Below are 27,669 nucleotides of genomic sequence, written 5' to 3'. Positions count from 1 at the left end.
TCCTCATAGTTTTTATGATAAAACCTGCAGAAATCGTCGTAATGCCTTGAAAATTTGACAAAATTTTTGTGCAGTTATTAGCGTGTCCACAAAACAGAATCAAATTCATGTCGCATCAAACAACACTTGTCGCTCGAAAACTTGTGACATAGCAGCAAATGTGTTAACAACAAAAATTGATTTAAATAAAAATAATTATTATTTTTGCTGAATTCGACGACACAGCACTGCCCAGTTTTGGGCAAAAATAAGTTGTACTTTTTGCTTAAATATTTATTTTAAATCTTACTTTATTATTATTGTTTTTTTTAATGTAATTAATGTAATTCTGTGTATGCAATTTGTTTGAAAATCTATTTGAAGACAAGATTTCTAAAAGGCTTAGGTATACGTGCTTTATTTTAATTTTGTGTATGTAAAATATATATATTATATTTAAACCCTCGCACCGGTCAAAGTGAGAAGTGAAAAAGAATGGTTACATCTCTAAGGTTTTATTGACAGCAAATAACTAAAATGTATTAATTTTTTTAAATTGTGCAAATATTATAAGTTAACCTCTATTGTAATGTGTAAGGCATTCCCAGCCCGATAGTTTAATTTCGATAGTGGACCAGCAAATAAGCTGGATTTTTTTCGTTTCCAATTAATATGAGAAACATGTTACACATTAATAATTAATATCGCATTAACATTTATGTTATTAAAAACTAATATAGTAAATTTATTTTTATACGGTATAAAACATTTATAAATATGTTGGTTCAATCGTATTTAAAACTACTTTTGTTTATTATTCACTGAATGTTTTCAACGACTCGATTGTTTACATTAGACAGTTAATTTGCACACAAAATAATTTGGTTTAAAAAAAAATTACATTTATAAACTAATTATTGTGAAAGAACCGACAAGATAGCACTAAAATAAGCTTAAATCGATTATTTTATATTTACATATTCCAACTGTCCAAAGACTGCACAATTTCACCTTTGATTTGCATGGAAGTGTCTGGCGTTGTATTGGCGGGCAGCGTTGTCATATGAACCACAGGCTGTGATTGCACTTCCTCATCCTTGTCATTTACAAATTTATGTTTATTCTTCATATGTGAATTCAGACCCACAAACTGATGGAAACGTGCATCACAAAGCTTGCAAGCATAACGCTTAACCTCCGAATGTATTTGCTTATGTCGCATTAGCGCATGACTACTGTGAAAAGCTTTGCCACAGGTGGGGCAAATATGATTGCGTATATTTAGATGAGCATTCATGTGATCGCGTAGATGGCATTTTAAATAGAATGTTTTCGGACACAGTTCACAATTGAAATTGCGCTGGCGCAAATGTATACGCATATAATGTTGTTGCATATTAATTTTCCGTCTAAACGATTTACCACATGTCTCGCATACGAACATTTTCTCACCGGTGTGTGTTTGACGATGTAGCACCATTGCACTGTGCTGCAAGAAACCACGATTGCAGACATCACAATAAACGGAAAACTGTTTGAGATGTACTCGACGCAAATGTGTATCTAACTGATTGTGTGCTTGAAAATCACGACCGCACACCTCACATTTGAAAGGATTTGTACCAATATTATGTGCGGCATATCTATGAGCTTGCAAGGTGTATTCTGTGAGAAAATTACGATTACATTCTTCACATTTGAGGCGTGTAATTGGTTTGGCTTTAGGCAGGAAGCTGCAGATATCTTTGAGATGTTGCGCAGATTTTGCCAATACTTTGCGTTCTTCCATGTTTGTGAGTGTTCTGCGTAGGATCTTTAAGTTCAATGTAAGATCCTTATAAGTAAAGATGATATTGTGACGCTCTTGAAAAATTGGTATCCATGATTCCAAAATACGTTTCCGTTCGGTTAAATTTTGAAATTGTCCCACTTCCCATAATACTGGATTGTCACGCAGCAAACTGACGAACTCATCAATTAGTGGATTTACAGTCATATTAAAACAGATGCGTTTACCATCCCGCTGTGGTAAAATGTAAATATAAAAAATTAAACACAAATGTAAACAATTTTAACCAATGGCATACCGAATCTTTTAAAAACGCATTTATTTCAGTGGGATTATTTCCAGCATTTGAATCGATATCGGAGCTCAAAAGAAATTCATCATCATCTAAGTCATCGTGAAGCGGGTGGTCATCCTAAAAACAAAAATTAAATAATTCGGTATTTAATAAAAATAAATATTTACAAATTTACATCATCTGAGTCGTTTTCTGCTTCATTTATAATACCCCCACCATTCTGTGGACCATCCAAAAATTTGCATTTCTTTAAAAACAGCGTTTTACGTTCATCTAAGCGCCCACAAACAGCAAATTCTTGCTTATAAGCTTTATGATCCCGTAATATGCGTTGAATTATGCTGCGTAATCCATAATCACTGACTGAGTAACCCACTTTGCCCATATATTCTTTAATCGAATAGAGTACACGAGTGCGTTTTTCAGGCAACCAATAATTCGAATGCTGTTGATCCCATAATATTGGATATTTTTCTATTATTTTAAGAAATTTATTCGATATATCACGAGTATACGCTTCGTGGATATTGAAATTAAACTGCAATGTAAAGTTTGTAATTTTATTGAAGTTATCGTTTAGCATTATGAATATAAATACCGCTTTAAGCTTTTTCTTAGAATCTTGGAATAGTTCACCTTCACTCGATGTGTCCTGCTGTCAAAACAAAAAAAAAAACACATGAAATTAGTGAGGAGTTTAACAATTTTTTATTTATTGACCAACCAAATGTTTGTTGTCCTCCGGCATATTCCAAGCACCTGTAGACTCATCCGATTTAGTGCTAGCACATTCATTGTCTTGACCCTCATGATTGGACTCTACTTTTTTCGCATTATCATCGGGTTCACTGTCGCTGAAATCCCCATTACTTTCATACTCCGCTGCATCAACTTTAATTTGTTTATTTAGCTCATTTTCCATTTCTTGTTTTAAAGTCGCTTTAGTAGCTATTTCATTACATTCTGGATTTTGCTCATCCTCCCTTATAAATGTGTTGATTAGCGGCAAATCAAGATCATGTTTATTGTGCAAATGTTTAAGGAATCCTGACCACTGACCGAAGGAAGCATCACATTTTTCACAAGAGAGTGCGAAGAAATGGTAGTCATCTGTCGTTAATATTTTCCCACAAACACGCAATGTTTCTCGCATTGTTCTTTTACACTTCTTTTTTTCTTTTATTGAAATAAATTGGTTTCACTTATTTTTCAAACAAAATTTCCACTCGGTCTAAATCAATCTATCAACAATTGAAAATTATATGCATATTCTTCATAATAATCCATTCACAATAAATCGAATTGCATGTTGACACTTTTGAAAGTAATCGAAAGCGCAATTGCTTTTCTCATATTTGCTTGAAAGTTTCCACTGATACGAAAAGCACTGACGCAAAAGTGAGATAGTTAAATACATAGCAAGTATGATAAAGTAAAAGTTCATGTATAAATAAATAGTGGAATTCGTTTAATTGAACAGATATTACATTCCACATGAGTGAGCAGCGCGGTAAAGCAAGTTCCAGTAATATTCCGCTTCGAGAAAAACGTTCAGAACCGATCTATGCCGCAGAGCTAATAACTTTGGCCAAATTACATCCAAATATATGCTGTTACATCTACCAAACTCTTGGATTACACCATTTCTAATCGTCTGAGAGTATAATGTTCGGACGTCGCTTCGGTGTAAAGAGTTGATTGTAACACAAAAGTTAGTTAAGTTTACTACTTATGTGGGGGGGTAAAGGAATTTATACACTGAATCCTTTTTCACACAATGCTAAATAAAACAATCTTTACTATACTTTTGAACAAATCTCATTTTCCCGATTGGTCAAAATGCGGCCAATTTACACATACAAATTATACCCATACAAATTTGTTGTTTGAGAACCACTTTCATAAAAAAACAATTTTCCCAAAATAAAAACAAATAAAAAACAAAACAAAAAATAAATAATATATAAAAAAATAAAAAACAAAAAAAATATATATTAAATAAAAACAAATAAAAAACAAAAAAATATATATTAAATAAAAACAAATAAAAAACAAAAAATTTAAAAAAAAATTAATAAATAAAATAAAAAAATAAAATAAAATTTAAATATAATTGAATAAAAACAAATAAAAAACAATAAAAAAAATATCAAAAAACAATAAAAAAAAAATAAAATAAAAACAATAAAAAACATAAAAAACCAAACAAATAAAAAATAAACAAAACAACAAAAAAATAATAAACCAAACAAAAAAAATTATAAATAAAAACAACAAAAAAATATAAATAAAAGCAAAAAAATAATTAATACAAAAAAAATATAAATAAAAATAGAAAAACAAAACAGAACAAAAAAAAAACAATAAAAAATAAATAAATAAAAACAAAAAGAAAACAAATAATAAAAAAAAAACAAATAATACATATAAACAAAATAATAATAATAATAATAAATAAAAACAACCAAATTATAATAAATAAAAACAACAAAAAAATAAATAAAAACAAAAAAATAATAAATAAAATCAAAAAAAAAAATTAATAAATAAAAACAAAAAAATAATTATAAATAAAAGCAATAAAAATGAACAGAAGATAATATTAAATAAACAAAAAAAAATTAAATAAACTAAAAAATTAAATAAACAAAAAATATTAAATATACAAAACAAAATAAAAATAAACAAAACAAAATAAAAATAAACAAAACAAAATAACAATGAGCAAAACATAATTAAATAAACAAACCATAATTAAATAAACAAAAAAAAGAATTAAATAAACAAAAAAATTAAATATACAAAAAATATCACAATAAGAAAAACAAGTCCATTATGTGATACAGTATATTTTATTGATTTCTTGTACATGTTATTATCCTAGGGAGCGTATGTATGTATATACTTGTATGTATACATATCATGATACTTATAAATTACTTTAATTACGTTTTAATAAAAATTGTGTTATCATTATTGCTGCTTCGCAATGTAGTGCTTCATAATAACGTACATATGAAGGTGTCACAAAGAATTTGTTTAATATTTACGACTTATTCTTTTTCATGAATATAAAATCCATACATTTTTTTTGTTCGGTATTGGTGATATAAATATGAATATAAATGAAAATAGAATTTGAAAACGAATATTGTATAAAAAATATTATATGCTAAATGTCAAAATAAAATCAGTAGGTGTATAACTGTCTAAAGCAATTGCTATAACCATTACCAATATGATGTTTTGATTAATTCGATCAAATTTATATCAAATACTGCAAAATATGCAATAAGTAAAAGCAAAACAAAAACAAAAAATAAAAGAAGCAAAAAAATAAGAGTATTGTATTTTTAATAGAAATATGAAGAAATCTGATTTTTTTATCATATACTATTTTATACCGCGCCATTTTGACTTGATCTGTTGTATATTAAATGATACGTAAATGAATATAAGTTATTAGAATGTGTTAGTATACTAATGCGTTTTAAACATTTCATTGCTGAACTTTGTTTTTAATATTTATATATTTTCACACTTCCACTTTGTATGAGATATTTGAAAAATAATTATTCCTCTTATATTTTAAATTTATAATAATCATTATTGTATTAAAAAAAAATTAAAAACTATGGAGTGAATACACTTAGAGATTTTATATTTCTTATTATTCTTGCTTTGTAATCAAACAGAAAAAGTTTTAAACAATTTATTAATAGAATGTTAAGAATGTATGCATTTTCACAACTGTTCATTTTTTTTAATCGTGAACACTCAATAGGGCAAATATGAAGCATAATTTAGGGTAAAGTTATTTAAGTGAATTAACCAAGAACAAATTGTTCTTCGGGGTTTTCAACTTGTTCAATGTCTTCTACTACACCATTTGGCGCTTCTACGTTTGTATTTTCGCTGTCAATAGCTGGATCTTCTGCATTACCATCAGTACCATAATTTTCACTATCGTCATCGTCATCATCATCATCCTCATCATCATCATCATCATTGTCATCATCATTATCATCATCATCGTCGTCATCACCATCTTCAAAATCATCATCGCTTTTAGCATCAACATCCATTCGCTCGACAACTTCGCCAGCAACATTTCCATCATTATTATGTGCATCTTCAGCTTCATCTTCATCGTCATCGTCGTCGTCATCATCATCAACGTCATCATCGATGTCATCGTCAACATCCTCAACATCCTCATCATCATCACCCTCAGCGTCTACATCTCCATCCGAATTATTAACACCCTTTGCTTCGGCACCAACACTGCACTCTACTGCAGCTTCTTCATCAGCTACATCGTCAACATTGTCCAACAAGGTTTCGTCAATATCAATGGGTCTATCTTGTTTTTGCAATGCATGCTCTGGATGTTTCGCCTTCAAATGTCTAACAATGTGTATTATATAGTTATATTTGGCGTCACAGTAGCGACACTCTAGATAAGTGCCATATGGTAAATGCTTGAATTTATGCGTTTGCAAATTAAACAGCGATGTGGCATTTACACGCTCTTTACACTCGTTGCACTCCTGCAACCAATCGAAGATTTTCGTAAAATTCAGCGTTTTGTGGCTGTCTAGTGAATGTGCCGTTGATATATGATCACGCCACGTATACCAATTATCATATTTGATACCACATTGTGGACATAGTATAATGTATGAACATATTGAGGACTCGCATCCAAAACCATAATCAATATCTTTTTCTTCAGAAACTTTATTATTGTGTTCGCCATCGTCAGCGATGACCAGTGCATCATCATCATCAGCATCGTTTGTCTTGTTATTATCACCACTACCATCGGTTATGTTATCGATGTTTTTCTCCTTGCACACATCACTCTCTTTATCAACATCCATACTCTGTGTGACCGGCGGAGAATCGACAGACTCTTCGTCTGGTGTACTTTCTAATCGTAATTCGAGCTCTTCCAATCCATGATTTGGATGTTTTTGTTTCATGTGTTTTATAATGTTAATCATATAATAGTATCTGACATCACAGTAACGACAATGTAAATAAGTGCCATATGGCAAGTGCTTAAACCGATGTGTTTGCAGGTTTACAAAATTTGCACCGTTGACACGTTCCTTACACTGTATACAAATGTGTAGGTGATCATTGATCTTTTTAAATTTCAATGATTCCATACTATTTAGCTTGTGTTCCTTTTCGATGTGATCACGCCATGGATGCCATTTTTCGAATTTTATGCCACATTGTGGGCATTGTATGATGTATGGACACTTTTCATTTGATGTCACCGAGAAGTTGAGATTCTTCAACGGTTTGCTATCGTCGCTTTGTTGACCGTACATATTGCGTACTGAATTCTTATAATAACTTTTTGTTTTGACATTAAGATGTGTTGCGCGTTCATTGCCCATCAGGGGACACCTATTGGTGGCACGATTTAGATGCTTAAAGAACATTTGTTTGCGCACAAAGACACCACCACATTTGGTACAACAGAAGGACTTATACGGCAAATGGCGGAATTTATGCGACTGCAGTTGACCTATAGCGCCCTTGGTATGAGTTACTGTGACACGTTTGTAACACTCCAAACATATGTAATGGTGTGCGTCTAATTGACGGAAATTCAAACCTTGACGACTGTTAAGATCATGTACAGTGACGATATGTTGACGCCATAAGGCATGTGTGTCAAATGGTTCATTGCACTGCGGACAATTGTAGGTAATAGTTTCGTGTTCTACTGCATTGTGTAAGGAAATTAGACTTTCAGTTGACAAAGGCTTGAAAGTGTTAGATGTAGTTGCTTGCATATTATATGTATTACGCATTTGCGGTGCTGGTGATATAGCTGGACTTGAGCTGGACGATTTACGTGGATGTGCAAAATTGTGTTGCGTGCACAGATGTGTAACCACATTGGGTTTATGATTGTAGCATGTGCTGCATAGCCGACATTTAATATATAATTTATATGGTAAGTGACGAAATTTATGGTCTTGCAGACCTTTCAATTTAGCACTGTTCACAATTTCCTTACATTCCAAACACTGGAAATGGAATTTATCGATTTGTTTGAAATTCAACTCATATCGTCGATCGAAATAATGTATGTCGTTTATATGACGACGCCATTCGTATTGCGTTTTAAACTCCTCGCCACATGCAGGACACAAATAACAGAAATATTGTTCAATATTTGGAGTATCATCAGCGGTGTTCATTTTCACTTCCTCATTGCCAGTAGGTACCAAGAGTAAATCATCATCATCATTGTTACCTCCATTACCTCCATTAGAATTCGATGAATGATGCTTCAGTTTATGGTCTTGTAGCGCTTGCTCTGACTCAAATGTACAATAACATCTACCACAGACATTTGCTTGTGTCGGTTTTTTGAAGTCATGTTGCTCTCGGGTATGTTTTTGTAATTCTTGTGCCGTAGCGAATGTTGAGTAACAATCCGAGCACACATGTCTTCTCGTGGGCATAGCAAAACTATTGTCATGTCTACCATCTCCATTTCTCCCACCAAACGAGGTGTCATCATTACTATCCTCGTCTAAAAATTGTATCTCATATATTACGCCGTTATGACGAACGATTTCTTTAACTGGTGCTTTACGCGGTCTGCTCATTTGTGAAGATGACGAATTTTCGTATGTTGCTAATAAAGGCGGCCGTATGCTCTTGTTATTTGCTTTAGCTAATGCTGCTGCCGCTGCCGCTGCCGTTTTGGGATTAATATGATGTACTTTACGAAGATGCTTCACCAATCCTTTGCGATCTGTATACGATTTTGTACATATGCGACAGCGAATGTACGCTTTGTGCGGTAAATGTGTAAAGTAATGTTGTTGAGCGTTTTGCACCCCGTAAGCATTTGTAATAACTTTACCGCATAGTCGACATTGCAACTGGTGCTCGTTTACAGCAACAAAACAAAGTGTTTTCAAATCGGTATAATGATGTGCTTTAACAATGTGCTTTCTCCACATTTTTCTTTCGAAAAACTCTTTTCCACATTTTGGACATAAATAATCGATTTGTGTTTCATAAATATCACGTAAATCGCCTTTTAGTTGGTCCTCAGCTAACGCTTGATCGTCTTCATAGTCGTTCGATGGTGCACTGTATGGGTCAAAAGAACGACAGTCTTGGCTGTCATCCATATCTGCGTCGAGTTCATCATCAAGTCGATGTTGGTTGAGCAAGTGCTTTATTATATCCTTGTAGGTAATAAACGAGCGTAAACAAAGCTTACAACGTAACCACGTTTTGCAAGGAAGATGTGAAAATTTGTGTTGCTGCAGTTGGTCTATTGAGTTGTCAGGCAAAACCTGAATGGCAAAAATAAAACGTTGATAATTAAATATAAAAATAATTAATATTTAAATACATATGTATATATTGGGTGGTATATAAAATTCTTGCTACTGACCCGGTTGCATTCCATACATTCAGCCGTTGAGTTAAAACGTTTCTGAAACCCAAGTCCACTAATTGTGCAAAAATTATGCATTTCTTGTACATGCTCCTGCCATTCATTCTTAGTCATGAATTCCGTGCTGCAAACTGGGCAAATATATTTTATATGTTTTTGACATTGTTTCTCTTCAGCACTTGGTCGCTGTTCGGAAACTTGTGAAGAACTTCGACTAAGTGCATCTTCTAATATTGAGGTTTGCGGATATTTGGATTTACTCCCTGTTTGTACCAGCAAACTTTCAGCGTCTTGATCGTCGGGATCAAATGGTTCATTTTTTACCTCAACACTATCAGATGTGTTCTCAAAAATATCAACAGCATTTCCTTTTATATCCTTTATTTCTAATTGAGCATTTGTTACAGCAGGGACAGATGCTCGCTTGCTTTCATGCCTGGATACAGGTGTGTTTTCGCTATGCATCATTAATATCACCTCTTCACGATGACACAAACGCAAATGTACAATTAAATCCTGCCGATATTTATAACGACGATGGCAGATTTTACATTTAGTACAGCGATGTGGCAAATGAGTAAATTTATGTTTCAACAAATTTTCCATTGCATGCATTGCAATGGGTTTGTTGCACTCTAAACATCTGTGATACAACTTATCGATTGGCACAAAATTTAATCCACGCCGAGTATTATATTCATGAACTCCATTTATGTGCCCCTTCCAAACACTTTGCGTATCGAATTCTGCACCGCAAGCCGGGCATATATACATTATGGCCATATCATAGTTAATTAATGCATCTTGAGGGTTCTTTGTGGAAGTTGATTTCACTATAGTGGATAAGGAACGTGTTTTCGCAGTTTGATCAATTCCAAAATTAAAAATTGTGTTATCATCTTCTCCTTCTCCATCTTCTTCACGAGTTGTTGTCATTTGTTGCAATAAAGATTCGGGCATTATGTAGCTATTATCATCTTCACCATCATTGACAATTTCTTGAGGCTCACTTTTAATTTTTGCTTCCTCTTTATTGCTACCATCTTTAGCATTGTTATCGTCATCCTCTGTATACTCATTTGAGAACATGAATAGTTGATCCATTTTTAATTACATTTACTTTTCCGATTCAATAATAGAATATTCCTTCTTGTAATAGAAATATATTTTAATTAGTGCAAAAGTTTAATCAAATTTTTCATGGCTTTCTACTTTATTCACTTTTTGTCTTATATTTTAGGCTACTTTTTGATGATCCCTTTCCTCTTTTTAGAATTATAATGGCAGCCAACCCACGATTTTTCACTTACATGTATACACAACGCTTTCACTTAAAACTGAAATTCAATTCATCTTTCAAATACTCAATATGATTTTGAACTTGAGAACAAATACAAAGATCCATGCAAGCTGAAAGGTTTTGCAAAAGATTTATTTGAAAATTCCTCAAAGTCTGGAAGATACTTCCACCATTTTTGCTTAGCGGTGTACTGAGATTGTTCAAAAGATGCTAAGCTAGTTTTTTGGCTTTGAGGTTGTTCAGTGTTTGTGAAATTTGCGAAAAAGCGGCAAGAGCGCCGTTTAGTAAAGCCTTAATCGATGTTTACACATAGACTTTTGTATGGGCAACAATCGAGTACCTGCCATTCGCTATGGTTATAAATCATTAAATAAAATTAAATTTTGAAACAATGTATTATCTTAATAAAGGTACAAAATTATTGTCTTTATGTACTATTACTATTGATATTCTCTACGAGTTGTCACATTTACTGGGGAAAGCATTTTTATTCTCAAATTACAAAAAAATACTGAAAATTGAATTAATGATATTTATGAATTTATTAAAACTACAACTTCTAAGAGGGATAAATATTGGGTATATGTTTTATTGATACTCGAGTAATATCGCTACAAGACGATTAAAAGTTAGCTAACTGATTACCGCTAAGTTAACAGTAATTAATGCATTAGTCATCCGATACACGACGCGTTTACATGGTGACTCGTTTGTCGCTCAATATCGGCAAATTCTCTTTTGGTGTCGCTCTGTGCGTTTACGCAAACAAAGAGAGTCCAGCAACTCGAATCCAGTTTTTCTGTCATTGCTTTTCATAAAATTTTTGCAAATGTTTGTGCGGTTCAGAAGAAGTTCTTCTAAGTTCTCTGGTTCAGTTACGCAACACCTAGAGTGTGTTGCATATTTCATTTGTATGTTGGGATGGTGGTCTCACATTTTGCCATTGTACAATATAAGCCTACATTGCACATTTATATAATGCACTTTGCTTGCAAGGAATTATAGTTCAAACAGTCACCGACATTCCTTCCTTTCGTACTTACCGCCCGTATTAAACCAAATTTGTCAAAAGTTATGTCCGTAGTTGCAAAGCAAACATCTGGATTTTGAATATACTCTATAATTGGTTTAGTACAACGATATTGCCTTTCTCAACTAATCTCTTTTCTGCCATTTCATCTTTTCATTATATTATTATTTTCGTGAAAAACTTCAAGAACTTTAAAAGATTTCCATAACGACGTTTTGAAACTGTTCTCATATCATGTTGATTGCAGCCTACGCCACTGCTATCAATTTAAATCAATTTTGACAAGTAGTTTGTGTGATCAACTTGATCATGTAACTGCAGCGTTTATTATTTCGACTGTTATTTTGCCATATCTAAGTACCTGTTACATTTGTTTACACAGCAATCATACCGGTGATAATAAATAAATGGAATTTTCTTTTAAGAGATAAAATATTAATAATCAAGTATTAAATGTAAATAATGGTTATCAATTGTAAACATAAACCAAAATGAGATGGGCAACTCTAAACATATTACATTTACAAAGAACTGCGAAGTTAGCTGTGCACTTTTTAAGACAACATTCTGATTTGTTTTGCGCTAAGCTGCATGCTAAACTAAACCGTCAAAAATATATTGAACTATTAATGTACGCAAATGGAGAAAACTTGTCATCCAGCTTTGACTGTTGCAAGTTGAACGATCGGCGTCTTTGGAGTCCTAGTGAGATTATTAGTGGCTGTCGTAAAGCAAATGGTAATTATGTCTGCATTGTACTGAACCGATCGCTTCACTTGCCGACGGATATTGCAACAAATATATGGCAAAATGGTAAATTATGATATGAAATTTTACTAAATATAGAAAGTCTTATTGATTTATATATTTGATTGTAATTGAATAGCTAAAATACGTTGTTTAGTAGACGGTGGTGCAAATTGTTGGAAGGAATTTATACAAAAGTCAAATGAAAGCGTAAATCTACCGGAATTTATAACAGGCGATTTCGATTCAATTACGCAAGAAACAAGGAAATATTTTAATTCTCCAGATATTAAGTATCAACACACACCTGATCAGAATGAAACCGATTTTACAAAAGCGGTGCGCTTTTTACAGCCCCAGTTGGAAGCTAATGATATTGATAAGATAATTGTATTCCAAGATAATACTGGACGCCTGGATCATATTATGGCCAATATAAATACATTACATAAGCTCCAAAGCGATATCCTAAGCATTTATCTCTTGAGTAGTTCATCTTTAAGCTGGTTACTTTTACCGGGTAAACATAAAATTGTAGTTCCAAAAGAACTGGTCGACTGTCAACATTGGTGTGCATTAATGCCTATTGGGTGTAAAGCGGATAAAGTAACTACTAAAGGATTAAAGTGGAATCTAAGTACGTTTTGTTTTAACTTATTGAAAATATCTTAACTAATTGCTAAATACCTTCAGCACAATCTACTTTGGAATTTGGTTTTATGGTAAGCACATCAAACACGTATGCATCTGAAGAAATCTACGTGGACACGGAAAGTAGTTTAGTTTGGTCTATGGGATTATGGGCGAAGGACAAGCAATAATAGTACTTACATAAATAAACTAATAGATTATATTATTTCTGTTATTGTAGATAATTTCCATTTTGCCCTTTTGGGGGATTTATAGTTTTTTGTTTTTTCAATGTATAAGGATATTAATTATGCATACAAATTTTAGGAGGCTTAATATATCAACGAGACGAGAACAACGTTTGCCTTCGTTAAAATAATATATTTTTTTCTATAGAAGCTATAGAATATTTAGTGGATTTTTCTTAATATCTATTTTTAAAAAAATTAGTAAATTGTAAAGTAGTCCAGTGATATATCTCTCAAGGCCGGCTTTATACTTATATATATATGTAAATATTCTTACGCAGCTTAAATAGAATTCAAACACAAGTAGAAATATAGTTAATTAAAATTAAGATAATAATGAATCAATACTGACTTGACTTTTGCTGCTACAACAACCATAAGTATAACTTTTTGTTTCACTAGAATCAACTGTCAATTATTAAACATATTACACAATCGATACAAGGTTAGGTTAGGTTAGGTAAAACTCTGCGCCAGAATGCTTACGCAATCCATAAGTGCTGGTTGCTGACCAATGCTTGCTGTGCTCGAGCAAGGCCCATATATCCTGCGACCGAATGCACTAAGACAGGGGAACAACACCCGCTAATTCCCATCCACAATCGACACAAATTAGTTCAAGATTTTATTGTAAATAATATTATTCTAGGGAATTCATTTATATTATAAAAATATTAATGTAACATAACTTTTATTATAATTCAAATTTTGGGCAAAAAATATTTTGGAATTGTTTGTTTCCAATCAGTTTGTTTCACGCGTTAGTAAACGTTTCATACGTGCGCGTGCTTGTTTTAAATGAATCAGCAATTTCATGTTGTTCGCGATAGTTGAGCTGTTATTGGTGTTATTACCACACTTTGTGGTACGTAAACCATTTGCTCGCACTACACATGCCTGCGTCTGATGTAGCTGCAGTCGCTCCTTTGTTGTGAAGTATTTCATACAAATTGTGCATGGATGGAAATGTAACGTGGCTTCGTTATTGTTTGATGCTGTATTCTTTTGAACCGAATTTTTTTGATGGGCCTGACATTGTTGAAGATGAAGCAACATTTTTGGTTTACTGGATTTAGTTTTGGAACACACTTTGCATTTAAGATATGCTTGGAACGGCATATGGGTGAAACGATGGCGCTGTAGTTCGGCAAATTGGGTAGTATTTTGCACATCCATACAGTCAAGGCAGAGGTAAGACTGTTTATTTTCAAGCAATTGAAAATTAGTTTGAATTGCATTCTCAATGTTATGCTCTTTAAAAACGTGTGTCCGCCAAGTAGCTTGTTCGCTAAACTCATTACCACATTCTGGACAAAGATAAATAATATCTGCGTCAGATATTGCTTTCTTGTCGGCCTCAACAGTTGGGGGATTTTTTGTTATTTCAGTACTATTCTCGTTTGGTGTTTCTTCATTTGTAATTCTTGATGTTTTAGCTTCGGATAATTTTAACCGTTTTCGTGGTGGTGTCGACATATAACTCTGTTTGTGTTCAGATAGTTCGTTATTTGCATCGATTGCATCAATTTCAATGCTTATGACTAACTCTTCATCCGGTGCATTTTTTTGTTTCATATTTTCATTTTTAACCAATTTCTTAGTATCATTGCTTTTGTTGATTAAAGTAGTTTTCAATTCATCTTCAATAGATTCAAAAACATCGGCACACAATTCTTCAAAGTCATCTTCTGTAACTGACTCAGTAGGAGTAGTACCACATTTTTGCTGCACCATATCGAAATCCTTAATTATTCGTATATTACTTCGCCGCAATGTACCAGTGGTTGTTGACGAAGAGGTTTGTTTTTGGGCGGCAAGACGAGCTTTTTCACTGGCATAAGTTTGTTTCTTAACCGGTCGCCCGCGACTATTTTCTGCATCTGTGCCTCCTTGTTCATAACTATCCGTACATTTATAACGTCTCAAAATTGCATCTAATTCGGTATTGAGGCGATCATTTATTTTCGCTCCCCATTCAATTGGTTTCCTAATGTATGGTTTAGCTTCGTTAAAATGACGCGGATGAGCATACACGAAATGTCGAAATATTTCTGATTTAAATGATTTCTTTACCATACAAAATGCGCATTTAAAATACAATCGGAAAGGAAGATGTGTAAATCGATGCCGTTGCAATTTTGACTGTTCGTTGGTGTACAGCAGTTTACGGCATTGCAAGCAGTAGTGGTTTCGGGAACCGGAGATACGATGCATTCGTAAATCACTAGATGTAGATTGATGCAAATCCAAATGTTTAAGCCACTGGTCAAACCTTTCTATACCCTTACCGCAGTGTGGACATATAAAACGTAAATAGAATTCCTTATTCAAACGTGGATCGCGCAGCATTTTCTGCTCAGTTGTTTGTGCAAAGTTGGTGCTGGTTGTGGTTTCTTCCTCGACGTTCTTCATTTTGTCTGTCATTATAATTTGTCGGCTATGAAAGCGATAGAGATGTTCGCATAGTGCACGCTTACGCGTGAATCCACCTCTGCAATGCCGGCAACGATATGTGCGATTAAATGGCAAGTGTAGAAAGCGGTGATACTGGAGTAATGCAATGGCCTGATTAGCGTTAGCCACCCATTTATGGCAAATCTGACATTCATGGAAGCTTTCACTGATTTCTTTAAAATCAAAATCTTCTGGAGTTTTGTTAATGTAATCATGTTCCTCGTTTAAATGGCGTCGCCATTCCTGTTGTGATTCGAATTCTACGCCGCACTCTGGACACACAAAGGTCATGTGCTTCTCTAAACGAGGATTAGCAAAATCATTGTGACCATTCTGCATACTACTGGCACTTGTACTGGACATTTTTTAATCATTTGTCGTTTACTTTTCTTCCGTATATTTAAGTAAACTAGAAAAAGCCGCGAATACACAAAATAACTATTACGACGCTTCTTACAATTTCATCGGTATATCCGAAAAAATATTTCCTTATTTTAAGTTGCCAGTTGTAAAAAATTAATAAACAGCTGTCCACTTTCTGAGATAATTAAAAAATATTCCAAACCATATTTATTTTACAAATATCAGATTTTTATGGTGCGTAAATTATCTAGCCAATTTACTATTGATAAAATTGTTTAATTTTATTAAGATTATGGGATTCTGCCTAAACACGGTTTCGTTTGTTTTGTTTCTGTAGAGAACTTTTAAAATACGATCACTGGTTTTTGTCTTTATCATTCTTGCTTTTTTCGATATTCTTGTTAGCGTTGCCATTGCAGAATTTATTTATTTATGTTTCTATGATTTTAAAGCAGAGAACGTATATTATGATAAACGTTCTTTGACTTATATATGTTTTACATTTTCCGAACGCATTTGTTAAATGTCAAACAATAATCTTTTTCCTCTCCCACGACATTTATTAATGTTAGGTGCTGTCCTCTATGGTTTTCATGTACTGCTTAATTTTCCCCCAAAAGAAAACCTTGTAGGATTTTTGCGTGAGCAGCACACGGTAAAAAGTGTATAAATAACGATTTTTCTCATTGAAACGCACAAAAAGAATTTTTTACGGGAAAAATATTGTTCGAGGGCGCTACAGTTAACTTTTATGTAAACGCTATCAAAACGAATTCAATAGAGTCAATGTGTGAGTGGTGAAAATCGTTGAGCAAGGTGTGAAAAGCAAATCGCGGTACTGCGCTGTGTCTCCAAACCACCCACCCGCCACCCAGAAAGAAAAAAATCGAATGAGTGATTAACGACGGCAAACTGTTGTTTTTGCCATTTCTTGCCAACAATGAAGGTATAAACGCGTCGCCTTACATTCAATTAAATTAGCTTCGTGCATTAAATTTAAATTAAAAACTAATAATTTGCCCCGGTATATGAACTCTGTGTTTTCAAAAAATTAAATAACTAATTTGGAAATTAACTTCACAAATTAACTATACAAAACAAATAAAAAGCATCTACATATGAGACGCAATTGAAAAAGCTATCACTAGCAATTTTATACCTCAATTAGTAGTGAGCAAAAAAAGTTGGGTAAAACGGGAAGCACAACCATACAAGCTGCGTCGTCAGCGACGTACAAACGGACCACAACAAACAGGCAACAGAAAAATAATTTCTATTGTTTAGCAACGTATTATTTAGTGCAGGTGTACATTAGGTGGTGTTTTAATTTTGGGTACTTTGGCGTGAGCCCGTCATGTCCGACATCATGAACATCGATAGCATTATTTCACGATTATTAGAAGGTGGGTATCAACAAGTTTCTCTAGAGATTAAACTAACACATTTAAATTTTTATACATAATTTATTTGTTACATCAACATTTAGTGCGCGGCGCACGTCCTGGAAAAAATGTTCAACTATCGGAGAGTGAAATACGTGGTCTATGCCTCAAGTCACGTGAAATATTCCTATCGCAACCTATTCTGCTGGAACTGGAAGCACCTTTGAAAATTTGCGGTAAGGCTTTACTTACTGCGTAAAATAAATTTAGTTCCACATACTTTAATAATACTGAAATACAAGTAAAATCCCAATATAGTCATTATAAAACGTTCGAAATAGATACTCATTTACGTAACTAGAACGAGTTGAGAGGTATTTATTTCTACCATAGTCATTCAGGAATTGTATATTATCAATAATAAATGACAATTGCAACAATAACAAATAGTATTAGAGAAAGGTGAAAATAAATGAAGATTATGCATGCCTACAACATTTACTTGTAATATCTCTGAGTACTTTAGATTATTTTAGCATATAGTCAGACATGAAAAAGTACTTTGAGTACTGTAGATTATTTTAGCATATAAAGGGTTAGGAGCAATCAGAGACATGAAACAATTACAATTTTAAACAATTTTCGTTTGCCAGTAAATTGTTTAAATTTATCAAAGTAAAAACATAGCACCATTAAAAAAAGGTTTCGCAATGACTTGACAGAACTTTGAGAAAAAAATTTATAATTTTAAAAGTAAAGGCTGTTTGTGTTGATCCAATTCGAACCGTAGCTTTTTGCGGTGACTCACTATCCTTTGGGTTTTATATACTTGTAAAATCAATGGAACAGATAAAAGTTTTTTTTATTAATAGTTAATCTAGTGCCTGATCGAAGCTTTTTAATTAACAAAATAAACAACAAATAATAGTTGATAAAAAACCGAAATAAAAAAATCCTTCGTTGAGGCAGTAGTTTGTTATGATTTCAAAAAGATGACTAGACCAAAAAACATAGTTTGAGAAAAACGCATTTGAAGTTTTACAATTAAATTACTGTCACTTGCAGGGGCTGCTAGCTACCTACTCTCGCGCAACTTCGTTCTAGATATGGTAGCGGGTTAAACTCCTACTTATTTAGAATAGACCCCGACATACCAAATATATGTCCTGCATACAATGAGGCCCCGCATGATACTAACCACCTCTTTGCATGCCCAACAAACCCAACTCATCTAACACCCTTTTCCCTATGGTCCGACCCCGTCGAAACAGCCCGTTTCTTGGGCCTCCCGTTAGATGACCTCGACGACAACCAAACTATCACTTACCATCCAAGCGGGGACTAGATAACAGTTACAACAACAACAACCTACTCTCGATTGTTCCAGACCGCCCGAGAACCCTTATCATCCAAAAAAATAAAAATATTTGTCGGATTTAATTTTAATTTTTATAGAATATTTCTAGGATATTATACTTAAAGCAAATGCAGAAATAAAAAAAAATAGATTTTTTGAAAATTTTAACTACCGCTAACCCCATAAGTTATGATATTTAAGTCTAATATACCTAAATACATATAAATATATTACTTTTGGGCTTTTAATAAAAAAAGAATGATGACTTTCAGTTGGCAGTTGACAAGCAAGAAGATATGTATTAACACTCTTTTTACGGCTCAAAGCATTTTATGTGCTTTTTGATCGAAATCAAAGTAAGCGAGGAAATTTGTGTTTATAACTGCTGTATTTCTTTTTCGTCTGGAGAGTTTTATTGATTTGTTGACTTAGGATTTTTGTTCAATGTTCTTAGTTTGCATAGATATATGTATATGTATATTGTGCATATTTTGTATGCTAATTATACTTTAAAAATCTGTTATGTTAACATGTCAAAGCGGTTTATTTTGATTTTACTGATACTTAATATTTTACGTTATATTTACGTAGGCGACATTCATGGTCAATATTACGATCTGCTTCGTCTCTTTGAATATGGTGGTTTTCCACCAGAATCGAATTATCTATTTTTGGGCGATTATGTCGATCGTGGCAAGCAGTCTTTGGAGACTATTTGTCTGTTATTGGCTTACAAAATAAAGTACTCGGAGAACTTTTTCTTGTTGCGTGGAAATCACGAATGCGCCAGCATAAATAGAATTTACGGGTTAGTAAACGTATTTTTGCTTTACTAAAGCGCATTGTTAATTTGGTCTTCTTTTTCTGTTTATTTGCAGTTTTTACGACGAGTGCAAACGTCGATATACAATAAAGCTGTGGAAAACGTTTACAGATTGCTTTAATTGTTTGCCTGTCGCGGCAATCGGTATGTTAATGATTAAAACATTAAATAATAGTCATACACACGTATGCCAAATGTCTTTTTGAGTTAAATAAATTTTAATACACATTTAGTTTAGCCTATATACAGGTGAAAATTCTCATGTAAATGATATTAAAAAAAACTTGTTTATAAAAATAATTTCATTAAATTTCTATTTCCAGTTGATGAAAAGATTTTCTGCTGTCACGGTGGTCTCAGTCCCGATTTGTCGTCAATGGAACAAATAAGACGCATTATGCGTCCAACAGATGTGCCCGATCAGGGCTTACTATGTGATCTCTTGTGGTCAGATCCTGATAAGGATACAATGGGTTGGGGCGAAAATGATCGTGGTGTGAGCTTCACATTTGGCGCTGAGGTAAGCTCGGATTAGTTTCTAAAAATACACGTTTAAACAATTCCAAACTATTATAGGTTGTTGGGAAATTTTTACAAAAACACGACTTCGATTTGATATGTCGTGCGCATCAGGTTGTCGAGGATGGTTATGAGTTCTTTGCTAAAAGACAATTGGTCACACTCTTTTCGGCACCAAATTACTGTGGTGAATTTGACAATGCAGGTAGGTACATATGCGATACACACGCCAAAACTTGATTTATTCATGAAATGCATATAAAATCGTTTGCATGTAAATAAAAGAAAAAGAAAAAAATAATAATAACCTATAACCGAGTTGTAGTACAAATTCCTTGTACACATCCTGCTAATGCTTTTATAATCAACTTGTAACAAAACTAACAATTTTCCAAAACTGTGTGAGTCAATGCAATCCTTCAATGATAAAATAACAATTATTATATCTTAAGAGTTTCTTATTTAGAAATTGAATTTGGTTCATTTGTTTTTTTCCTTCTATTTTCATCCGCCCAGGTGCAATGATGTCTGTGGATGATACACTTATGTGTTCTTTCCAAATACTGAAGCCGGCTGATAAGCGCCGCTTCGTCTATCCGAATTTCGGCAGTTCAGCGCGTCCGTTAACTCCGCCACGCGGTGCCAACAATAAAAATAAAAAGAAATAAATCAATGTGCAAACTTAGCAGAATTAAAAAGAAAATAATTATACAAATTCGAAAAGTGGCACGATAAAGGCGTAAAGCAAAAAAATTGTTAAATGATGCAGAAAACGAAAACATCGAAATAAAGCGATGTAAAGCAAAAACATAAAAGGCACTGCAATAACAAAACCTTACAAATAGTGCAAATAAAATTAAGAAAGACAAAGACGAAAAAGCTGTGAAATACGCAGCTGCCACACCAACTCACTTAATGTGTACTTGTGTACGCCTATACAATTTAACAATCAACAAAGCACACACAACATTGAAAAAAATTCAAAACTTTTTGTTGACAGTACCGACATTTTTGCACTATTTTTTAAGTAGCTCTTTGCAACCTTTTTTATTTTACAATTTCTATATATATAAAGGTTTTATTTTTTATGCAAATGTATGTTATTTTCGCAGCACTATACTAAAAAACGTGCGTTCAACACAATTATTTTTTGAAAACATTATAATTTTTAAGTCGAAAATTAAAACAATTTTGTTTGTACTTCTATAAAACAAGCGACGGTTTTAAACATAGTGTTGCGTACAGTTATTTTTTATATCTAATGGGGTTTATTTAGTACAAGCTAAATGTGTAATTTCGAATATATGCATATATATTAGACATTAAGCACAAACAACAACATAGTATATGTAGTGTGAAATATTTTTATCCTAGTTCGGAATTATTTTCACAAAAACTAGATATATAATTATACCTTAGCACATATAATTTGTAAATATGTATGTTACAGAGTTTCCTGAAGCATTAAAGTTAAAATTTTTTTTTTTCAAAACGCAAAAGTAACTGTTTCGCAATATGGCAAAAGTGTATATCTCTACAAAAGCTTTCAAATACTTGTTTGTTTATATAATATATAATTATTTACAACTTATAAATTATACGTATTGCTTATGATGGGAAATAAAATTATGACATATTATGACACTCAGTTCAAAATCGAAATGATTTATGGTTTGAAAAAATAAATTTTATTACCACTTCTGGCCATAAACGGTTTGTTCAATTAGGTTGTAGTTTGCAATTATTATAAGCTCACCACTATTTTCTTGTTTGTATGCATAAAATTGAAATATAAGTAAATTTGAGAATAAGCAAAAAATGAAACATTAAAACCTTACTATTCTAAAATAAAAAAAAAAACAATTTTCAAAAAAAAGTAGCAAAACAAGGAAATTTCAAAAACTATATATTGTTATTGTTTTTGTATAAATTGTATAATTCTTTCATGTAACATGCTTTGACTGTCGACAATCAGATTTTAATTGCACGCTTAAAAAGCTTCAATTTCTTTCCTATGAGAATATGTATGACAATTATTGCTGAAAAGGTAACCGAACAGCCCTAATAATTCGATTTGGCGATATTTCGCGTGGAAATTGATTAAATTAATACAAGTTTACACACTTAATTGAATAATGTGAAGTTCACGATTAATTAAAAATATATTTAAAAGCTTCAAATTCCATATTTGTTGTGTTATATTTGATTGCTGGAAGCCTGCGCTAAAGCTGGTTGCAATTTTTTTCGTTATTATATAACTCAATTTTATACTGAACATAATCTATATGTGCTTTGGTTATATATTTACTATTTTCAATAATCGATATCAATGAAAATACATCCTACATATGTATATGTATGTATGTATGCGTTATGATTTCTTGCTTCTACCAAAAATTTGTTAATTCAATGTTTTCCTATTTATACAATAAGTTGCATGCCACATTAATTTATTGTTGTTAACAGTTTTTACACACATACCCACACGCACATACACACACTTCACTTGCATTGACTTACACCAAAACAAAAAAAATAATAATAATAACAACAATAACAAATGAAAATACTTTTAAGTAGCAAGCAAAACAATTTTGTCAAAAAACAAAAGCAAATGTGTAGTGGAATAAAATAAATAAAAAAGCAAAACGCAGAGCAAAACAAACTCGAAAAACGAATCTATGCGCACTATATTTGATAAAAAATTTGTAAAATAACAACAACAAATATTAGCAATAAGAAAAATATGTTTGTAATTATAATGAAAAAAAAAGCTATGCAGTATTTGCAAAAATAAGACAAGCTAACAAAAATTCAATTTGTACAACCAACTCAATACAAGAAAGTAACGACAAAAATAAAGCATTACTATATATAGACGCAAATATATTGTTAGCAGCTAGCTTGATTGCATAAGTGTGTATAAGTACATGCATAAATTCTTCTACGTACTCCAAAATAAAATATTTTCCTCTTTATATACAACTAAAACATAGTGTATTAGTTTGTATTTTGATATATTGACATGCGTCGGTGGCCAAATGAGGCCATCCGAAAACTTGCCGATAAAAAAATTATTTTCCAAACATTGGTTATAAATGCTGTGAAACTTTTTTCTTTATTAGCATGTAATTTTCCAGATATCGCAAATAACGTTGTTTGGCCGTAGATAAATGTTTAGCAGAACTTCCTTTGAAATAATAAAGCCATATTCTTGAAAATAATATTCATATATTTTAGCGGATTACTATCATTTGCTACCCATTTGTCTCTTAGTATTTGTAAATAAATTGGTTTTAAGCAATGGGAAAAAAAAAAATTATAAGCTATAAATTATTTTTTCATATATTTCTGGTGTTATAAATCGAAAAATCTACCATAATTATCGTAAAAACTTATTTTATTCATTTATAAATAATACGAATAGTGCAAATTAAACGAATACATATGTATTTGTAAAAAGTAGAAATTTTAATTACAATTAATTTGGTATACCGTTGGTATACGGTTTTTTTGGAATGTCCTTGATGTAAATCCGCGATTTAACGATATTTTGAAAATTACATGACTGAGATGAAATGTATATGGTTGTTGGGCTAATTCTTGGAAAAATTTTGAAAAATTTCTAAATCTATATTATTTATATACATATTGAGTATATTTTTCAATAGTTTGGTGTAGCTAGTTCACCTTTGTTATCTGAGCAAATACGTAAACATCAGACCTTGACTTAAAACCATTTTTTTTTATAAATTTTATTATATAATTATTCGGTATTTCCAAATCAAAAATTCTTCGATTTGTTTTAAATTTGAGAATAAATTATTGAAAGCGTGAGACAAAATTATTTAGCTACTAATACTCATACATTTGTATGTGCATATTTTAATGAAAAAATACATTAATGTTAAAATTGGTTGAAAATATACAAATATACCGTTGTCAGTTGTTAAAACTTAATGCTAAATACATATATCTTGGCAGAACGTTATTAAAATTTGTAAAGTAAAATAAATATTTTAGAAACTATTTTAATCAGAAAACAGTGATTTTGATTTTTAGCTGGCTCCTAAAAGGAGGCAATGTAAAATTTACAAATTACATATTTATGTTTGTCTGCGGTGAACAATGCAATTGAGCGCCAGTTTCGAGGAAATTTTGAAAACAAACATTTTTTTTTTAAAGTTGGCGCCGATATGTTACATAATTTTGTTTTGTAAACTCCGCTCAATGCATATGTAAGGTGTGCGAAATCCGGAATATCTATTAAAGATGAAAGCAATTTGTTAAATTTACGCATAGTTATAAAATACAGAGCTTCATCAATGAGAAAAAGGTTTCTAGTGACTCCAAATATAATATTTAAATATAAAAATAACAATGTAATTTTTCAGTGAATATAATACAAATATGATCTATTGGTAACAATCAAAAATAATGCGCAACAACAAAACTATGCAAACAAAATTAAATGAGAATTTTTTTGTGGTCTCATAATTGAATAATACTTTTTCATTTGTAGCTAATTTTCTGTGTATTTTATTGCAATTTGAAATTATATTAAAACCTTTTCAACTGATTTAATTATAAATTTGAGATACAAAAAATATGAAATTTATGAAGAGAGCAGAGAAAATATAGAGAAAAGGCAAACTTTTTGCTCAAATGAGAAATGCTCAAAAGTTGATGTATGTATTGTAGATGCAATAGTTGAAGAGAGAAAAAAAAGCTTTTGGAGTTTTAAAAAAAAAATGTTCAATTCGGCTCATACTAGTTCGAAAACCCACTCACGTTTACATACAAGAAATGAACCTGTAAAAATTTTTTGCCACTATTAGTTGAAGACTGTACTGAAAAGTTGAATGCGCTTTGGTGAAATGTTTCAAGATTTTAGTGTTTTTAGCGGTAAATAAAAGAGCGAGTGCGAAAGCTCTTCCTACCTATATTTGGTAAAATGTAAGTAGAGATAGTGAAAGCTTTGCAAAAAATTTTTTTAACATTCAACGAGTGTTAAATTAATTTCAATTCATATACTTGAAATGAAATATGCATACAGCGCCGAAGAAGCTTTCAATACTCAGAGCCCAAATTGTTAAGCTTTCACTATATAAAAATATAAAAAAATGTTTATTGTTATTTATAGCATGTTTGCAAAGAGATGCTTACACTTGTTTTGTGACCAAAAGCTAATTGACATATTATATTCAAACTAATGATTTTACTACTTAAAAAAATGTACTGCTATAATATCTCAATATTCCATTTTCAGGGTCAAAAGCTCGTAACATCCCTTCCAATAAATTTTGTTGCCTTTTCGGGCTCTGCGGTTTTTCTTTTTAATTTTGAATTTTTTGTCTGTTGTTGTATTTTTCTACACTTAACTATATTTGTAATGCTGTATGAAAAATAGTGCACTGCTAAGAAAATTTGCAAATAAGCAAAAAGCAATAAAAATATAAACGCAGCATTGACTATTTACAAGCAGTACTATTAAAAACTCAAAATAATAATATACAATCAAAACAAAAAAAAACCTAATAAATATTAAACTACAAACGAAGATCAGCATTTGCATGTTTCAGTAAAAATAAAGCGAATAAAACTCAAACGCGTTTTGTGACACATTGTTTATATATGGTAATTGTATATGCATACATACAAACATACATATGTATAATAATGAATATTAATAAATATTCTCTTGTAATTTATTAAAAGCAAAAAAATAAACAAATAAAATACGATATTCAACCACATATATATATTTCAGCGGGTTTACAAAGGGGAAAAATTCACAAATTTAAATCAAAAATATAAAAATGTAAAAAAGTAAAAAAAAAATTAAAGAGGGTATATAAAAAAATTGTATGTAATTGTTATTACTAAGAGAATAACTATTTAATATTTATTATTAAGCTACACCTGTAACAATAGCACTGTTTAATTTGAGAACAAATGAAAAATATAATAAAAAAAATACGAACATTTATAAAGTTGTATTAATTCAAAAAATTAGATAGTTAAGCATCGATTTTCAGAAATAGTTACTCAATGCTGTGCAAAATATAAAAGGATTTTACGACATTGAATATTTGCATTACCTGTTACGATTACGTATGCCCTTATATATGAAAGGGCGGAGCGCAAAATAGCCTGCATAGCCGCCAACAAATTAACTAACATGAGATATATGCCTTGTATCACCATTATATAGAGTAATAGAGATCGAGTAATTTGATCAAATATCTTAAGAAATATAGATGTGCACCCCAGTGTCTATAGATAGCTTTTTACCATACAAGTATATATCGATTAATGTGTATGATATATAATTAAAATTCACAGAGAACGCTTTTCTAATAATAATATGTCTCTGTGCCCAAATTGGGTTGACTCGGATTAATACTTCCCTTAGCCCTCATATACCTAATAGAAATATTTTCGAAGTTCCGGCTGAATTTATATCGCATATAACGGGGAATGTGTGTATGTGAGTTATATGGTGCGGAACGGCTAGTATGTGAGTTATATGGCATATTTATAAATTTTTGAAAATATGTTCTCGAGTATACCTGAGCAATGTCAATGGTAATGCAACAAGCCCAGACATTTCTCTGCTCCCAATATACCCTGTATATTGATTTCGGACTTTCCAGCTGACTTTAAACCGTTTAGGTTGGTCATTAGGTGGACAAGATTTCATAAAGGTAATGTGGTTGAATAAATATGAATGGAGTTGACCTAAACCTTGGTCTAAACCTCATACCACAATATAATGAATACCGATCCTCTTGTAGGCGTTTTCCACATAAAAATAATATATTAATTTTAGAGCTGAGTCGATTTAGCCATGTCTGTCTGTATATACGTAAACTAGTCCCTCAGTTTTTGAGATATCGATCTGAAACTCAAGAAGCTCCACATTTGTCAGAACCGCCGATATCACACCACTATAGCATACAAGTGCCTAACAAACTGAACGATCGGAATCAAGTGCTTGTATAGAAAACGTTTGTATTTGACAAGATATCTTCTCGAAATCTCGCATATAGCATATAGCTGCTGTACAAACTAACCTATTAAAATCAAGTTCCTGCAAGGTATATTTTGTATTTGTGAAGGACTACGGTGGAACCAAATTTTTTCATGTATATTCAATATATTTTATGGGGTCTCAGACGTTTTCTTCTGGGTACTACAAACCACGTGGCAAACTTAATATACCCTACTCTGTGTATAAATTTAAAAACACACATATGTATATATTAAAAATCAAATTATTACTTTTATATTTTCAATCAAAAAAGAA

The 27,669-nt window shown here is 31.9% G+C and overlaps 5 protein-coding genes across 7 annotated transcripts; 2 read left to right on the top strand and 3 right to left on the bottom strand.

The window, feature by feature from the left end:
• Window positions 1-369: 369 nt before the first annotated feature.
• On the bottom strand, window positions 370-12,032 carry LOC106616808 (uncharacterized). 2 transcript variants are annotated; one of them, XM_014233703.3, is made up of 6 exons: window positions 11,851-12,032; window positions 2,788-3,450; window positions 2,662-2,718; window positions 2,239-2,601; window positions 2,067-2,180; window positions 370-2,002 (listed from the first exon to the last, which is right to left on the bottom strand). In XM_014233703.3, exons 2-6 carry the CDS (start codon window positions 3,214-3,216, stop codon window positions 953-955), a joined length of 2,013 nt encoding a protein of 670 aa, XP_014089178.3. In that variant the 5' UTR covers window positions 3,217-3,450; window positions 11,851-12,032; the 3' UTR covers window positions 370-952. The 2 variants fall into 2 exon arrangements, with proteins under 2 accessions (XP_014089178.3, XP_036233947.2); XM_036378054.2 differs by having other exon boundaries at window positions 2,662-2,715.
• Window positions 4,897-11,120, bottom strand: LOC106616807 (zinc finger protein hangover). Of its 2 annotated transcripts, none has more exons than XM_014233701.3 (3): window positions 10,818-11,120; window positions 9,505-10,656; window positions 4,897-9,403 (listed from the first exon to the last, which is right to left on the bottom strand). In XM_014233701.3, the coding sequence occupies exons 2-3, from the start codon at window positions 10,609-10,611 to the stop codon at window positions 5,891-5,893; spliced, it is 4,620 nt and encodes a 1,539-aa protein (XP_014089176.3). In that variant the 5' UTR covers window positions 10,612-10,656; window positions 10,818-11,120; the 3' UTR covers window positions 4,897-5,890. The 2 variants fall into 2 exon arrangements, with proteins under 2 accessions (XP_014089176.3, XP_014089177.3); XM_014233702.3 differs by having other exon boundaries at window positions 9,505-10,653.
• A 117-nt stretch (window positions 12,033-12,149) lies between the features above and the next one.
• LOC106616815 (thiamine pyrophosphokinase 1) lies at window positions 12,150-13,803 on the top strand. Its single transcript, XM_014233711.3, has 3 exons — window positions 12,150-12,650; window positions 12,724-13,221; window positions 13,278-13,803. Exons 1-3 carry the CDS (start codon window positions 12,329-12,331, stop codon window positions 13,403-13,405), a joined length of 948 nt encoding a protein of 315 aa, XP_014089186.2. The 5' UTR covers window positions 12,150-12,328; the 3' UTR covers window positions 13,406-13,803.
• A 271-nt stretch (window positions 13,804-14,074) lies between these two features.
• LOC106616814 (zinc finger protein 729) lies at window positions 14,075-16,778 on the bottom strand. The gene has a single exon (XM_014233710.3). The coding sequence runs from the start codon at window positions 16,277-16,279 to the stop codon at window positions 14,207-14,209; it is 2,073 nt and encodes a 690-aa protein (XP_014089185.3). The 5' UTR covers window positions 16,280-16,778; the 3' UTR covers window positions 14,075-14,206.
• Window positions 16,779-16,885: 107 nt separating this feature from the next.
• Window positions 16,886-26,353, top strand: Pp1alpha-96A (Protein phosphatase 1alpha at 96A). The gene is made up of 7 exons (XM_070109837.1): window positions 16,886-17,682; window positions 17,766-17,897; window positions 19,610-19,826; window positions 19,897-19,985; window positions 20,165-20,361; window positions 20,418-20,565; window positions 20,877-26,353. Exons 1-7 carry the CDS (start codon window positions 17,634-17,636, stop codon window positions 21,026-21,028), a joined length of 984 nt encoding a protein of 327 aa, XP_069965938.1. The 5' UTR covers window positions 16,886-17,633; the 3' UTR covers window positions 21,029-26,353.
• Window positions 26,354-27,669: the final 1,316 nt, after the last annotated feature.

Source organism: Bactrocera oleae, chromosome 2, assembly GCF_042242935.1.
Source record: "Bactrocera oleae isolate idBacOlea1 chromosome 2, idBacOlea1, whole genome shotgun sequence".
NCBI lineage: Eukaryota > Metazoa > Arthropoda > Insecta > Diptera > Tephritidae > Bactrocera > Bactrocera oleae.
This window is presented reverse-complemented; position numbering and strand designations above follow the sequence as displayed.